Source organism: Conger conger, chromosome 4, assembly GCF_963514075.1.
Source record: "Conger conger chromosome 4, fConCon1.1, whole genome shotgun sequence".
NCBI classification, from domain to species: Eukaryota; Metazoa; Chordata; class Actinopteri; order Anguilliformes; family Congridae; genus Conger; species Conger conger.
Window position 1 is genome coordinate 32786738 of NC_083763.1, and position 17323 is coordinate 32804060.

Below are 17323 nucleotides of genomic sequence, written 5' to 3' on the forward strand. Positions count from 1 at the left end.
TTCCCTCTCCAGGGAAGAGGTGGGCAAACCATTGCATGGGTGGTCAACAGCACTGCAATCTGAGGAGACTGACGAGTCTCCATCAGAGCAAGCTGTGGAACCAGGATCTGACAAACCCAAATCAATTTGTGACCCCCCTTCCCCCGCCTTGTGGTGTAAGGAGGAAGCAGGAGAAGTTGGAGTTGGGCATGCCTGAGAAAGCAGGCTTACAGAAGAGAGTGGATGTGGTAGCTTATGGCATCCACTCTTCAACTGAAATAATTCCTCTCTGTAGGAACAAAGATCTGATTCGGCTGAATGCAGATCACGCAAGTATTGTACTGCTTTCTTGCCAACAGTTTGAAGCTCAAGTAAAACACTGGTGTGTTGTCCTTTGAGGTATGCCATCTCTGATTCTAAGTTTTTGTTGCTCTGAAGAGCAAGACTAATCTGTCTGGCAAAATTCAAGACCAGACAACTTAGAATTGGGTCTTTTGACTGGGTGGGGGAGTGACCTTTCTCGTTGATTAAGGAGAACATTTCTTTCCTACAATCAGTGAGGTTCATCTGATTCAGGAAAGCTACGTAGCCAGGTGCTAAACCTTGGGCTAAGACCGTAAAATAGGAACTGTGATGCTGATCACATTAATCCTAAATACCAGAATGTGATTGGTTGAAATTACAATTAAATTTGGATTTAAATGTAAAATTCAATTAATTATTAAAATTACTTTGACAAAGTAATTATAATTAATAATACAGTGCGGCTAATAATACTATTATTGATAATACGTATTATACCGGAAGGTAAATGCCAATCAACAAACTACCGTGTGAGATTACGAATGTAATGCCACAATGTTACACGAGGGGGCAGTATATTGAGAAAGCGGCTCATGCAGGCTTTAAAAAATGGTACAAGGGTGACATCTAGCGGTATTTTCAAAAAATTGCACTGGTGGCAATTTAGCTGAGAAAGAATGCCGAGAATTCGTTCTGGAGTCACGTGACATGAGCCAAAGCTCGTCTTTCTCACGCAGAGCTCCAAATTAGGAAGGGGAATCCGTTATGAAGTCACAAGACATGAAATTTGAGCCAAAGCTAGTCTTCCTCACACGGGCCACCAAAATATGTAGGGGTCCTCGCACGGGACTCCAAATTATGTAGGGTCCTCACACGGGGCACCAAAATATGTAGGGGTCCTCGCACGGGACTCCAAATTATGTAGGGTCCTCGCACGGGCCGCCAAATAACGCAGGGATTTTATTCTCTACGAAACCGGGGCGCCAGTTAAACGTTGTGTTGCAGTATAACTGCGAAAAGTAATCAGTCTCATAAAATTACTGTTATCAGAAATATCCAACCACAAATTTAGTATTTTAATTAATTAAAATAACCAATATTAATGATTGAACATACCGATAACCTGAAGGTTGGAAGTTCTTCGAAAGACTGCTTTAACTCGGCTCTCATGTCTATGCGATTCCAAAACGGACACCGGGGTTCAATAAAATATATTTATTTATTTATTAAACACAGAACAGATAAACTAACGGGGATTAGTAGGGGAAGTTAGGGTGTGTGTGTGCGTGTGTGTGGGCGCGAGCAAGCGCGCGTGTCGCTTGAACAAAGGAAAGGTGGGAGTAGCTAGCTTGAGTAAGCTAGAGTTCTGGGTGTGGTAATGAGTTAGAGTTAGCTGTGAGAAGGGACTACTTGCGTAGTTTTACTCTATATATGCGCAAAAGACGGCGAATCAATTCACGTACATATATATGTAGCTAACCAAACACATTACAATGGTAGGATGGTAAATATTGAAACACAGATTCACAAAAACAGTTAAGACTAAACTAAACACTGCCTATGCCTGAATGTTTGTTCTCTTACTGAGTTCATACGCATTGGATCCAAAAGACGTGCTGTCCCTATAGGAGCCGCGATGGTGCTGTGAATGCGTGTCCTGGAGAGGTGCGCAGGCTGGGGTGTCTTAGCCGCGCGTTGTCGTCTGGTCCACTCGGTTGCTGGAAGGATGTTCGCTTGTCCTTTTTCCGGGTGGAAAAGTTCGTTGCTGTTGTTCGATGGTGAGCTTTGCAGGGGTAAACTGATGTAGCGTTCCGCGTACACCAGTTTCCACTTGCTATAGGCGACGAAGTTACCGCGAGGTAACTGGGTGTGTCCGTAGGCCTGGTAGTGCGCTGTGCAGCATTCAGCCTCTGTCCGAGTCTCGGAGCAGATGAGCTGAAGCGAATGGCCAAAAAGGGTGCGTCGAAGAGAAGAAGCAGAAGAGGCAGAAAAAGCAGAAGAAACAGAAGAGAGATCCCAAGAACGTGTCTTGCTCTTATACGGGACCGTTTATTGCTCCCGCCATTACGGGATTGGCTGAACCAAGTTAGACGTCATTCGTGGTGGACGTCGCAGAATTTTCCTGTGGGAATGTGGAAGTTGTAGTCCCTACAGCAGCATGCCCAATGGTACATGGTTGTTTGAAGTAGACCACCATAGTTACAGTACCCATAGCAGGTATTAATGCATTGTGTGTTGGAAGCCTTGTCAGTGCATAGGTCAATATAATGTTCTTGTATTGTTCCTGGGCTTGTCTGTTAGTTTATCATTGTTTATAATTGTTATTCTTGTAATTTATTATTTTTCATATCTTATCTGGTCTGTTCTTTCATACATTACTATTAATTGGATTTGTGATTCCCCTGTGATGTCTGTGTCTGAATGTTTCTGAGTCAGAGTCACTCCCCTCTCTGCGTGATGCACTATTCAGGTGGTTTCCAGGTTTCAACATTCCTTCCCAGTCTCGCATTCCTTACTTCCTGTTTCGTCGCTAGTTAATGTTGTACAGCACTATTCTTACTAAAAACTACTAATTTAGATATTATACAGTACCAATTATATTAACAATGGTAAATGGTTGGCATTTATATTGCGCCTTTATCCAAAGCGCTGTACAATTGATGCTTCTAATTCACCCATTCATACACACACTCACACACCAATGGTGATTGGCTGCCATGCAAGGCACCAACCGGCTCGTCACGAGCATTTGGGGGTTAGGTGTCTTGCTCAGGGACACTTTGACACAGCCCAGGCGAGGATCGAACCGACAACCCTCCGACTGCCAGACGACTGCGTCTCCCCCTTGTTATTGTATTATTACCCGTCATGTCCCTCACCTGTTGTTTAATTGTTTAGCCCTCCTCACTCCTGTGCCCCGCCTAGTATGTCACTTCCCTTCATGTATTTATACCCCAGTCTTGGATAGAACCCTTGTCAGAACGTTGATCATCTTTGCAGTTGCCAATTCTTAGTAAGCCTGTATTGATTGAGATTCCTGAGACACCGTTTGCCTGACATCGAGTTTGCCTTTGTCCCTTTGTTTTGTCATTTTCTGAGTCTTGGTTTTTGACATTTGTTTTGTACTTTCGACTTCCCCCTGCCTTAACCTATTGTACCTCTGCACATCTGCTTTTTGGATTTTTACCTTGGACTGTTTATTTACCATTCTTTTGGCTGTTTGGAACTGTTGTGTGTTGGATCTCCTGGCTTTGACTTCTGGACTGTAATAAACCACGTTTCTGATTATCCCTTGGTCTGTGCTTGGGTCTCTGACCGTACATAACAGTGCTTCTGTGAATTTCCTGTCTTTTTCCAGCTTTTGTCAATCATTATCTCTTCTTTAAACGTAGTTTTAACGTAGTTTTTGTGTTGAATATAACAATATAACAAAATGGCATACTCTCAGGTCCCAGAAGAGCCTACCACTTGAGTCTGAATTACAAATAACAAAATGGCTTGTTTCCCAGATTATGGTAAATACATTTATGCATTTTTTGTGTATTGTGTTTGTGTGACATTTTAAATAAAAAATGTGTGTTTGCAATACCTTGATGTACCATTTATACATTGTGTTTATTTTGGTCTTTTGTATAATTGTTTCTATGAACTTAGGATAATAAATAAAATAATAGAAATGTTTATGTGTGTGGTATAAAATCTCAATAGCAGAACCACGATAAAGGGTTTTATTAATAGTAACAGATTAGTCATGTGATTATTGAAAAATATTGTACTCTTTTCTTTTGTACACAGAAAGCTTCATTGTACCCGGAATTACATCCACTTGAATCTCTTCTTGTCGTTTATCTTGAGAGCTGTTGCCATATTGGTGAAGGACACGGTGATTTTTTCACATGATACCGACTGCACAGAGCAGCCATCTCTGGTCAGTCATGGTCAACAATTGGGTGTGCTTAAGAAGAGATAACATGCACGTGCTCACACACAAACACAGCTGGTTGATATTTAAGGAAAAGCTAATTCTGTTAATGCTATTTATTTAATGTGGTAAAAATGGGCACAGAATTGAATGTTGGTTTCTTTTTTTAGATTGGATGCAAGGCCAGCCTGGTTTTCTTTAACTACTTCATCATGGCCAATTTCTTCTGGCTGCTGGTGGAGGGGCTGTACCTGCACACCTTGCTCATGGTGATATTCTCTGAAAATAGACACTTCATCATTTATCTCCTGATCGGTTGGGGTAAGGACCATTTACAGTGTGTGTGTGTGGGAGGCACAAAGTAAGGAAGGAAGGAAGTTCAAATTTACTCACATATAAAAACCCTTGCAGTACATTTGTAAAAAGCACAATTCCAAAAAAATCTGTCTGAACTAAATCAGTGACAACTAAATGTGGGGCAGTGTCACCTCACAGCTCAGGTTCGAATCGTAGTCAGGGGCCTTTCTGTGTGGAGTGTGTGTTCTCGCCATGCCTGTATTGTATGCGTTTCCTCCAAGTACTCCAGTTTCCTCAAAAAATCCAAAGACATGCAGGTTCGGCTACTTAGGGGGGCTTTAGCGGCATGTTGCTGTGAAAGTGTGTCCATGCTCAGTCAATCTACCCTGTAATCTGTGTAAATAAAGGTGAATGATACATTTGCAGTGGCTAAATCTTGCTGTTCATCGGGTCTCTTCAGCTCTTTTTCTTTAGATTAAATGTGGCTGGATATGTGCAAAGTGTATGAGTATCTGTTGTATTATCTGTTTCATTCTGTGCTTTGGTTCCGTTTAGATTCTAGATTCTTTCTGTTCCGTTTTGATTATATAATATTTATTTATATAATATTGGAAATGCTTTACTTACATCTTCAGTACATAGACAGGATGTAAAAAACTTTTGGAACTGGTAAACTTGCCAATGGCTGTCATTAATGTATTTTTCCAGTTGTGATTTATTTGATGTGTGACCCTTCTCAAATCTTTTTTCTTTAACTTCCTTCAGGAATGACCTTTACATTAAAACAGAAAAGCATGAATTTGCATGCACTGTCTTGCTAATCACTGGTACTGTGTCTTATCTAGGAATTCCTACAGTGTTTGTGATAGCGTGGACTATCACTCGGATATATCTAGAAGATACAGCGTAAGTGTGATGTGTCGTCAATAGCTTTCCTAGAAGAAAGTCATTTATGAAGCATTTGGAACGGTATGACAACAGTATTATTAATCACAAAAAGCAATGTTTTAAGTGAAATGTTTGCATTTGCCAAAAGCCACAAAAGACATTAAATCAGCCAGACTGCTCTCCATCAAAAGGTATCAGCACAGAGCTTTGGCAGCAGCTGCAGCCCTGCATGTCTACTGTACTAAAAACATGTACTCACCACTGGGCAGATGGCTTAAGATTCATAAGTTTTCTCAAAATGCATATCAAGTCAGAAAATAGTTTTTCTAAGCATGCTGGAAAAGCAGTCAGCTTTCGTTTCTTTTTTCAGATGTTGGGAAAGAAATGACAATCCCATTCCATACGGAGTGGTCAATGGGCCCATAGCGTTCTCAATTATAGTAAGTATTGTGGATTACAAACATCCCATACTGTTTTTCGAATGTAGTGCATACTGTGGACTGTTCTCCATTTAAAATAAGTACTGTAGATTGTGTGAGGGATGTTTACTCGTAGTTGTGTGAAAGATTGAACCTTCATGTGTTTCCATGTGTTGTCAAAATCTCTCTGGAAGTTGGAATAAATACAAAAACTATGACCAGATAGTTGCAGATTTACCACAGAAGCTCTGCTACATTACTCCAGTATTAACATACAAGCATATTCACCACTGCTCTGGCCTAGAGCTCAGGAGCTTGTAGACACACTCCAGTAAATGTTCTACCTGTGGACCAGGCAGCACACAATCCAAAACTTAGGCACACTATTCCGTCCACATCTCTGATAATTGAATCCCCAGCTCCCACTAATTATTTTTTCTTGGAGGACTTGGCCTTGGATACCCTGGGGCTCATCAGTTCTGTTGCTCTCAGAGCCATGGCCTGGTTCCTTATCCTGCAAAGGTGCATTCAGCCTGTACAATCCCTGTTACAGCCTACAGTCAATCAAGTTTGTCTGGCCCAAAGATCCCAATTAAGCAATCCCATGGCAAATCATTATGATAGAGGTCAGCCAGTGAAACACATGTAGGTGCTCAACCAGCTGAAATGACCATCCTTGGTGTCTCCATTTCTGCTCAGATACTGCACCAGTCCCATAATGTAAGCTATGTAAGAGACACAGCCCCAGAACCAAGCAATTTGAGCCAGGGTGGCACCATTAATCCAAAAGGACAGAAAAATAAAACCCTCTGATTTAGTTGCCTAGCTGGTGGTCTGAGGATGAACAGCTTCTTGCAACTAGAAAACATATACAACAGTACCCAAAATCAAACCATATTTTTATACTAATAAACAAAAATACTTTGAGATAATCTCAGAGTATCTGAAAGTAATTTGTTTAATTTATTTTCACTATATTCAAACAGCATCAAACACAAAAGTGAATGTACTGTATGTATGCTTTTATTTCTCAGGTGAACTTTATCCTGTTTCTCAATATAATACGGATCCTGGTTCAGAAGCTCAGGTGTCCAGATGTGGGAGGAAATGACCAGTCTCAGTACAGGTGTGTTTCCCCATCAATGACCAGTCTCAGTACAGGTGTGTTTCCCCATCAATGACCAGTCTCAGTACAGGTGTGTTTCCCCATCAATGCGCTGTCTCCATACTGGAGGTGGTGTATGCTCCCATAGGCTAAGCTTCCTTTAATTTGAAATAAATAAATTAAATAAATGAGATAGTGACACGGATGGTGCAGTGGGTAGCACTACCACCTCACAGCAAGGAGGTCCTGGGTTCGAATCCCCATCGGCCGGGGCCTCTCTGTGTGGAGTTTGCATGTTCTCCCCGTGTTTGCGTGGGTTTCCTCTGGGTACTCCGGTTTCCTCCCACAGACCGAAGACATGCAGGTTAGGCTGATTGGAGAGTCTAAATTGTCCGTAGGTATGAGTGTGTGAGTGATGTGTGCCCTGCGATGGACTGGCGACCTGTCCAGGGTGTATTCTTGCCTTTCGCCCAATTTATGCTGGGATAGGCTCCAGCCCCCCTGCGCCCCTGTTCAGGATAAGCGGGTTAGGAGAATGAATGAATGAGTATTCATCGAGGTTGGGGCGATAGTCAACAAGTGCAACAAACAACAGCACTGCTTGTTCTGCTTCCTCTAAAATGTTCTAAAACAGTTTCTTGCTCTGTTAAAATATCATATAATTAGGTAATTTAAATGTCTGTTGAAAGAACAAACTCTCTACAAGCAGTGAAAGATAACTTATGTCTCACACATCATCTTCATGGGCATGATCTACATTCACTGAGCAACTTATTCATGCAATTATGTTATCAGCCAATCATGTGGCAGCAGTGCAATGCATAAAATCATGCACATACGGGTCAGGAGCTTCATTTAATGTTCACATCAAAATGTAATCCAAGTGACAAATCACCATGGAATGATTATTGGTGCCAGAGAGGGTGGTTTGAGTATCTCAGAAACTGCTGATCTCCTGGGATTTTCAAGCACAACAGTCTCTAGAGCTTGCAGAGAATGGTGCGAAAAACAAAAAAAAACATTCAGTGAGCAGCAGTTCTGCGGGTAGAAATGCCTTGTTCATGAGAGAGGTCAGAAGAGAATGGCCATACTGGTCAAAGCAAATAACCACACATTACAACAGTGGTAAGCAGAAGAGCCTAATAAAGTGCTCAGTGAGTATACTTCAAAGCAGTTCTGTAAATAGTTCTCAGAAAGACATGGTAGCCTTCCCTAGCAAAAACTCACTCACCACCTATGTTTCCTCTTCAGTGCCCAAGTTCAGGTGGGTAAAATGTTTGTAACACAAAGCTTAGTATTGTCCACCAAATACATTATAGATAAGTTCCAACAGCAATGCAATGATCCCAAATGATCTGGTCATTGTGGCAGATCTCATACAGAGAGCTTTAGTTGTGTCAAACACAAATTTTCTGAAATGGGTTGTTGACGTTTATGCATACCAACATTTTTCTTCAAGTACAGGTCATGAGAAATTAAAAGCCCATGTCTCACCAAACACCCATATTAGAAATGAGCAGCATTATGCATTGTGAAAATAAAAGTGAGGTGATTATAAAATAAAATTCAAAAATTAAAATTGTGGTTCTTATTTTCTGCTTTCAGGAGACTGGCCAAATCCACTCTACTGCTGATCCCTTTGTTTGGAGTCAATTATGTCATCTTTGTGTATCTGGCAGAAAATGAATCCATGGAAAATTACAAAATATTTTTTGATCTGGTTATCGGGTCATTTCAGGTAAAGTGTCCATCCTGCGTGTCACAATGATATATGATCATTCCATGGAGATTGTAGCTATGATATATTATGGAAATGTTATCTTTTCAAATAGATATACTTTTTAAAACAATATTTTTGTTTTGCAGGGCTTAGTTGTGGCCATTCTCTACTGCTTTTTAAATAGTGAGGTAAGCTTCCTCCCATCACCCTTATTTTAACATCAGTGGTAAGGGCTTAGCTCAGTCTAATCATAATAGCAATTTAGTCTGACTTGGCTTTCATAAAATATTAGGTTTAGTTAGAATCAGCACCAGAAAAGCAAGAAACAACCACTTGCTTTACTATAAAAATTTAATAAAGTGCTCATCTCCTTCACAAGATGTTAACATAACCTTTTCTCTGACTGTGACTAGTGAATGAAATAGAAACAAGCAAACACAAGGAAATCCTAAATGGTTTGGGAGTACAATCCAAAATAAGGGTTTGATATTTCAGACTACTGCTTAATATCCAATTGCTATTCCCAGTCACCCAATCCATTTCATCCTGTAAAACACTGGAGAATCACCTAGCTTGGCTCTGTGGTTTATAATTTTGGATGTTGATGCTGTTTGCTTCACCATGTCATTAACCTCCACACACAATTATCAAAACAAATTGCTCTCTCATATACTGAGTTTTCCAATTGCAAATTAATGCTGGTGCCTAGGAACAGCAAAAATAGAAATATGATGGCCTTTGTGTTTTTCTCATTTGAGGTTTGTAAAACAAAATAAAAAAAGGCAAAACAAGCAAACACCAAAACACCAACAATACCTCTCTCTTCTCTTCTCCACAAAGACCTGCAGCATACAGTTGCTTGTATACAGTTTTTTTTGTCGTTGTTCTTGTGGTGAATTTGCTACCATCAGCTCCTTCAAAATTGATGTATCGATTGTTCTATCGCAAAATCGCATTTGATAAATTTTGCTAAATATTTAACACCATTTTCAATTAAATCTTAAAACTGAAATTCATGGTTGAAGATGGCTTGTTTAGGAGCAAACATTACAGTGCAGTCCCTAAGTATTCGGATAGTGGTACAATTTCTGTTCTTTTGGCTCTGTACTGCAGAACATTAGATTTTATAAGAAACTATGAATATGAGGGTAAAGCATACTGTCACCTTTAACTTGAGCGTAGTTACAACCATATTGAGTGAACCATGTAGGAATTACATCCCTTCTTATACATAGTCTACCAACTTTAGGGGACCAAAAGCGGTTTCTGATTTGTCAGGTGTATTAATTTATTGCAGGTATAAGAAAGTTTTGACTATCTAGTCTTGATTCTGGGCTTTTTGCTATTGCCTTTGGTATCTGTTATTGGTGATTGTCAATATAAGGACCAGAGTGAAAAGTGAATGAAAGTCAAGGAAGCCATTTTGAGACTGAGAAATAAAAAATAAAAAAACAGAGAGATAGGCGAAACTTTTGTCATGTTGACAAATACCAATAACAGACTCCAAATGCCTAGAATCAAGACTAGATAATCAAGCCCCGATACCTGCACTAAGCAAGGAATTGAATACTCCTGACAAATCTGAAACGGCTGAGAAGCCATCTGTCCAATTACTTTTGGTCCCTCAAAATGGGGTGTCTGTATAAAAGGCTTCCTACACGGATCACCCAATATGGATGTAAATACCCTCAAATTAAAGGTGAGTGTCTGCATTTTACTTCATATTCATTGTTGGATTTCCAATCCAATGTGCTGGAGTACTGAGCCAAAGGACAGCAATTGTAAAACTATCCAAATACTTATACTTCTTGGAGGGTCTGTACTAGGCATTTACAGGCTTATCTGTACTTGACTGGATCTTTGACCCGATCAGTTTATCACCATGTCCTGTGAATCGTTCGTTGAAATATGATGTAATGAGAGAGGGAGAGAGACTGAGAGGGTGCAGGAAGAGAGAGAAAATAAACCTTAAGTACATTGCTAGTTGTTAATATCATATTATTGTTGTAATTAATGTTGTATTATATTATTTTATAATTACAATATTTATAATTAAAGAAATAACTAATCTAATACTAAAAGCAGTAATGTATTGCTAAATGTTGTGAAAGAAACAATTGGTTGTGGCCTGATGTAGGTGCAGAGCGAGCTGAAGAGGATGTGGAGGAGCGTCTGCCTGACCTATCTGAGCCGCGAGTATCGGCTCCATAGCTCCTCCCTCTCTCAGAACAGCTCAGAGTCTCAGTTCCACCGGAAATCAAGGGCCCAGTCCTTCCTGCAGACTGAAACCACCGTCCTGTGAGGACCACCTCTTTTCACCTTTTAGCATACTCACATTTCATTTTTTCATTACTCAGCAGGTTCTTGTAATTGGAGACCTTATTATTGTGGTGATAAAGTTGTCTGTATTGAGTTTATTTTATTGTTTGTTTGGTTTTATCATGATTAAATTGATCAATTTGGCACAAGGTGTATCAAATTGATCAATATGATATTTCATGGTTGTTCTCTAATTCTGATTTTTTTACCGTTCTTCTCCCAATCTATTTCAATTGCCCATGTTGCATGAACCCCGGTCCTCGGTGTGCAACTGCAACAAACTAATGCCTGTGTCAAGGTCTGTTACTTAGCATTTTATGGATGTTTGAACTTTAAACATGGAAATGATCTACACTGGTGTAGTATAGCCAATCTGAACTATGAGGTTTGCGTTTAATTTATGTTTCGTCACCTATTTACTTTTATAAATCCTCAAATAAGAAAGTGGGTAATGTTGACTTGGAACTATTGGAACTATCGGGGACCAATGGTGTAATTACCTAAATAAGGAAAGGGTGTTTGGAAATGAGAGGGAATCAATGTAATTTGTTACTTTATATGAATATCACAGCAATTTACCCACTTCACCATTTGCTTTTAATTTATTGCAGTTATGAGAGATTAACTGCATCTACCATTAGAGTTGAAGTGACAGAATAATATGCCCAATTGATTTGATTGCTCTGTGCCATTGCCGCTTGATAGATCATTGCAAAGCTAAGAAAAAACATCTATTTAACTTGAGCCCTTGGACTACTGCAGAGACTGGGCATCTTTCTGGGCCACATGTCGAGAAATCTGTGTAATGTTTTTCATGCCACACCCCAACAAGATGATACTGTGTACAGCCTAGTGGCAAAGGTGGCTAAGGTGACCTACAGGGTTGGGGGTTCAAGCCCCGGTGTAGCCATAATAACAATTGTAACACACTTTCAACTGAGTGTGTCAGAGCCTGTAGTTTGGATTTGAAGGGGATTATTGACATCTTTGCTGAAAGGAAGGCTCAACAAATTAGTTCTAAATTATATTTTAAAAGGCCTTGTGGACAGATGAGACCATGATTAACTTGCATCAGAGTGATGGTAAGAGCAAAGTCAAGAGACTAAAAAGAACTTCCAAAGAATCAAAGCACCCCCTCTTGTGAAATATGGCGGTGGGGCATGTATAGCTGCCACAGGTGCTGGCTCATCTGCCTTCATTTATAATATAACTGCAACTGCAATTTCAATCAAATGCCTCCACACTCATTGGACGGTCCTTCAAGACTAGAATCAAGTACTAGGTACTGAAAGCTCTCATATACCTGCACTAAAGCAATATTCCTACATGGATCACCCGGATAGCCATCCCCATCAACAAGTCAAACATTCCACAATTTCACATCCCATTTAAAGCAGGCTTGCACCTTATTCAGAAGCATACTGAATAATAATAAAATATGTTGAGAGTGTAATTAGATGCAAACCGATATAAAATGGGGTCAAGTCACAGAAAATGCCCTTTAATGTGGAGTCAAATGTGGAGTCACTGTAATACTATACTGGCTGGTTGTATGCAGAGCAGAAGTTACAGTTATGTAGTTGCTTGCGCACAGAGATGGACTATGCAACAGCAAAATTCACAAAAATAATCATGTCGCCAGATTAATTCTAAATTCTGAATGGTTGTTTCTCCTAGTTTGCATTTGCATTTTGGAATTAGAAATAATTATAGATTTGGTTTAATAGACCTTTGCTGTGAAAAGAATACTGAATTTGCCCTGATTTGTGTCATGCTTGTTTTGCCACCCTGCACGTTACAAAATAAGGAACCATTGTAGCTAAAGTTAAGGTATCAAAAATAGTTTATACAGATAGAACGGTGAATTTAAAATGCTTTCAAGCTGTATATCCTGTCACCATATTGATTGAAAATTTCACTGTGGAAAAAAAGGAATGAATGCAAATAACCCTGTATTTCAGCTGAAGTGGGTTTAAGAGATACTGTAGGCACTGCCAATTAGAGAACAAAAAAGATCTCTTACAGCACAATACAAGTCAATCGCAGCAGATGAGAAAAGTCTTGAATAACATTGTTAAAATTATTCATTTAAATATCAATCTAATGTACTTTCACAGAATGTGAATGTAATTTTGCCTTTTTATTTTTATTTTATTTTTTTTGTCAATCCTGATTGATTCTGTTAAATGTTCTTGTATTGTTAAGCCATCAGTATGTCTTATGAATGACCAAAGGATACATTAGGGCATTTGCGCCTGGTCCGACCTAGTTTCATGCCTCTAAAATATGTCTCACAAAACAAACAATGATTTGTGTATTTTACACATGAATTACTTAGATTTATTTGCACAACCAGAGTACATTAATATGATAAATAATACATGTATTTCTAAATAAATATAAACACATTATATTTCATACTTCTATTTTACAAAAAGTGTGAGACTGGGTTAATTAGATAATATGCACTGAAAGCCTTATTGCTCACCAGTGCATTCATAATTGAGTACAAAACCACTTTTGCCATTTCCTGCATACTATGCCAAGACATGCAGCTTTTCAGCTACTTTTTAATAACCATATTGTACAGTTTCTTGTTTTGTACTGTGTCAAGTCATTTAGATGATAATGTTAGTTGTCTTGAGTGCAAATCTTGATGGTGGTGATGCTTATTTTTCAATGTTCTGATCACTTTGTCCTTAAAACCATTTATCTCACAGGTCATGTTCAGTTATTTTTAATGTTAAATGCGTTGTGTCTTGTTTGATAACATAATATTACCACAGCAGCATTTGAGGTTCTCTTGTATACTGTAGTACATTCTTTAAATGGTTAATTGGTTTGTTACTCACAATATGTATCAGTATAGCATACTGTATATTTGAGATTGTTTAGTTTGTGTGATTTATAATCTGAGCACTGTCACGCTAGGATACGGCTACACCGATGGTGATTAAAAAAAATGCCTACACACATAATTTAAGCATTTAATCCAAATAAGCTCAAATCAAAAAAGCGTGACAGTGGTCCTTTAAAGTTCTGAGAAACTTTAATGAGGTAACCCGTATTAGGATGTCCATATTTCTTGGGAATCATAACAAAATGACAGAATTGTTGCCAGAAATTGCCAGACAAAAATGGTTGCCAATATGTTCCATTGTTTTCTACTCTTCACTGGAAGTGCCTATGTAATAAATTCTTGTTAATACCTTCATGTAGACATAACCCCTCTTGTTCAGTAAAATACTTTTTAGAACAACAGGATAGCATTACAAATTTTGGATAACCTAAGATGTAATAAACTATGTAACTTTTATTGCTGTGCCTTTTTCATTAGACGTATATGCTGTATTACAAACTGTATAGTATTGGAGGTCTACTAATCAAGGACAGTACTGTAATGTGGAATGTGTAGTTAATCATGCAGGAGTTTCTCAGAGAAATGTCTGCTTTATTGCACTGATGGTAATAACATTTTGACTAACCAGATAACTGGTGAAATCTGGCATCACATACTTCTAAAATGCACATGCTTTAAAAGCACAGTTTGTACCAAATGAAATCTTGAACAGTTCAGCACAGCTTCTTCTTGGCCATGTAAAACAGTGTTATTGATGTTTACCCTTACTTTACACAGTATTTCGAATAACAGTATTCAGGTATGATAACATTTGGATATAATACTTTGCCGATTGAGGAGGCAGGATTGGTGCAGTTTGGACCTTAATAAAACAATAGAACAAACAATTCTGTTCCGTCACTGGTATTGTTTTATCTTAAATGATTTATTGTGATAAAATGTTGTTGTCTATTAGATTTGTGAATGTCTATACTGTAAATATACCTCTATGACTTTTGTTGCTTTGTGATCTTCCTGCCAGCTGTTCCCATAACTGTGTTCTTTGAGTTTAATGTTCTTTTTGAAAATGTGGAATCACAGTATATCAACAGTATAACATGTGCCAGTATATCAACAGTATAACATGTGCCCTCTTCATTTTCTTGCCACAGTGTATCCATGTTCCAGACTATTTTTGATCATTAATAAAAACAAAATTTTCAGCAACTTGCCTTTGAGATCATTTTGAAAGACATTTGTTGTAGAGTTAAAACAACAAAACACATTTAAAATAAAATGTAGAGTTTTAAATAAAATTTCCTCAAGTGCAAATATGTGTACATTTGATTCTTAGTGTTAACAAAGGCCAGACCACCCGAGATATGGGTTTATATATTTTGTGTTAAACTGAACAGCAGTTTATAGAGCTGTTGTATTAGCTGTTATATATATAGTACAGGCTTGCTACATACAACTCTTTGGCTTGGTGTTTCTTTGATGGCGTCAGTTTCCCCGACCACAAAATGGAAGGGTGCAAATAGTATCCCAATACAAATAAACAATATACTTTTGTTTCTTCATCTACCCATGAAGCAATAAACAAAAAACTATATACATTATAGTTTTAGAACTATAAATAATATACAGTGGGCTACGTAATTATTGGGACCCTTGATACATATGCACAAAGAATTCTCTAAAAAAGAACATTTATTGACATAAGATTTATTCTCTAACATGTGTAAAGCAGTGTGATTTATTAATGACTACTAATTATTATTGGCACCCCTGGTTATATTTCCTGGTACTTTGTTGAATTAATCTTAATTAGTGCCCACAGACCACAGGCAGCAAAATATCTCCAAACCATCAATGACCCACCACCATATTTTTTGTATGAGGTGCTTCCCTTTGTATTTAGACTTGGTGGTACGTCATTTTTATACTGTCATGAAACAGGAAGTGACCTATTGACACAATATAGTTCATTTAGACTGAGATTAACTTAATTAAGTAAAATTTCACTTCAATTATATTTACAATAATTGTTGGGGGTGCCAACTGCCACCTGTGGTTCAGAAAAAATTAGATTACCAAAAATAGAAACAGTGAAACATGAGTAAATGTATTGAAATGAAAGTATATAGTTTTCCCATATGTTTGAACATAAAATCAGTGACTCAGTAAGCACTTTAGTAGGTATTCATTAGACTTATGTTTTACACTTCTACTGCTGTAGCCCATCCACTTAGAGTTGTGATGCGTTGTGCGTTCAGAGATGCTCTTCTACATACCACTGTAATGGTTGTGTGGTTATTTGCGTTACTGTCACCTTCCAGTCAGCTTTGACCAGTCTGGCCATTCTCTGACATCTCTCATTAACAAGGCGTTTCTGTCTGCAGAACTGCTACTCACTTTTTTTTCACACTATTCTTTGCAAACTATGAAAATCCCAGGAGATCAGCAGTTTCTGAGAGACTCAATCCACCCTGTCTGCCACCAACAATAATTCCATGGTTAAAGTCACTAAGATCACATTTTGATCATTCTGATGGTTGATGTGAACATTACCTGAAGCTCCTGACCCATATCTACATGATTGCATGCATTGCACTGCTGCCACACAATTGGCTGATTAGATAATCACATGAATATGTAGGTGTAATAAAGTAAGAATGTTCCCAATAAAGTGCTTGGTGAGTGTAGATCATTATCCATGTTGTTTATTATAAGCAGCCTCTTTTCTCCATTTTTATTAAGGGTGCCAATAATTCTGGCACCCACTGTAAATTATTTTTAATAGCTCGGATGAGCATGTATGACTTATGCACTGGCATACTAGATCAGATTTAACCCCTTCAGTATCGCCCCTTTTCCTGACACAAGCTTGAAAATGACATACCCAAAATGAACTGGTGACTTTTTCGAACCATTTTGACTACAGGCAGAATCCTGGTCTCTTCTGAAAGGTAACTCTTTCGTCAGACATTAGACATTGCTCCAAATATTACTAAAATACAGTTACTGAGGCTCAAACACAGTGAAAGAGGAAGCTTTTATTCTCACTGAAAAGACTTTCTGTATTTGATTGTACAGAAAATTGTGGCTGGAGCTGATGCAGTTAGAATAACTGTTTTTGCACAACAGTCGCCACGTGTGTATTGAAAATGCTACAGTTTTGCTATATGTTGAAAGGCTGTGTTGTTTTATGCAAGCCTAACAAACTATACACCATTGGAATGTAATGCCATTAGCTAAAATGCATTCCTCCAGAGAAATAATAAGTAAACAAAAAAACTTCTGTTGATGTTTTTCCGAGTTAGCATGTTCTTATAATTAGAAACTATTATGCATTTGGTTCGCTGGACCCTTGCCAAGAAAAGGACACTGACATTATCATATTTCTATGTATTATGTGGATTTCCAAATTTCGACGTGAGGTACTGTTGTCACAAAGCAATAGCATCTTAAAATAGGTTATAGAAAATTCATAGTTATTGAATCATAGTTATTGAAAATTGCACCATGAAAA

General features: G+C 38.3%; 1 protein-coding gene across 1 annotated transcript in view; it reads left to right on the forward strand.

Moving 5' to 3' along the window:
• The window catches only part of vipr2 (vasoactive intestinal peptide receptor 2), a 33736-nt gene extending 22801 nt beyond the window's left edge, over positions 1 to 10935 (forward strand). The window contains exons 7-14 of the mRNA XM_061238945.1: positions 4078 to 4210; positions 4375 to 4525; positions 5347 to 5407; positions 5760 to 5829; positions 6843 to 6934; positions 8519 to 8651; positions 8780 to 8821; positions 10771 to 10935. Of these exons, the coding sequence (XP_061094929.1) occupies positions 4078 to 4210; positions 4375 to 4525; positions 5347 to 5407; positions 5760 to 5829; positions 6843 to 6934; positions 8519 to 8651; positions 8780 to 8821; positions 10771 to 10935 (847 nt within the window). The remainder of the gene's footprint in view (positions 1 to 4077; positions 4211 to 4374; positions 4526 to 5346; positions 5408 to 5759; positions 5830 to 6842; positions 6935 to 8518; positions 8652 to 8779; positions 8822 to 10770) is intronic.
• The last annotated feature ends 6388 nt before the right edge of the window (positions 10936 to 17323 follow it).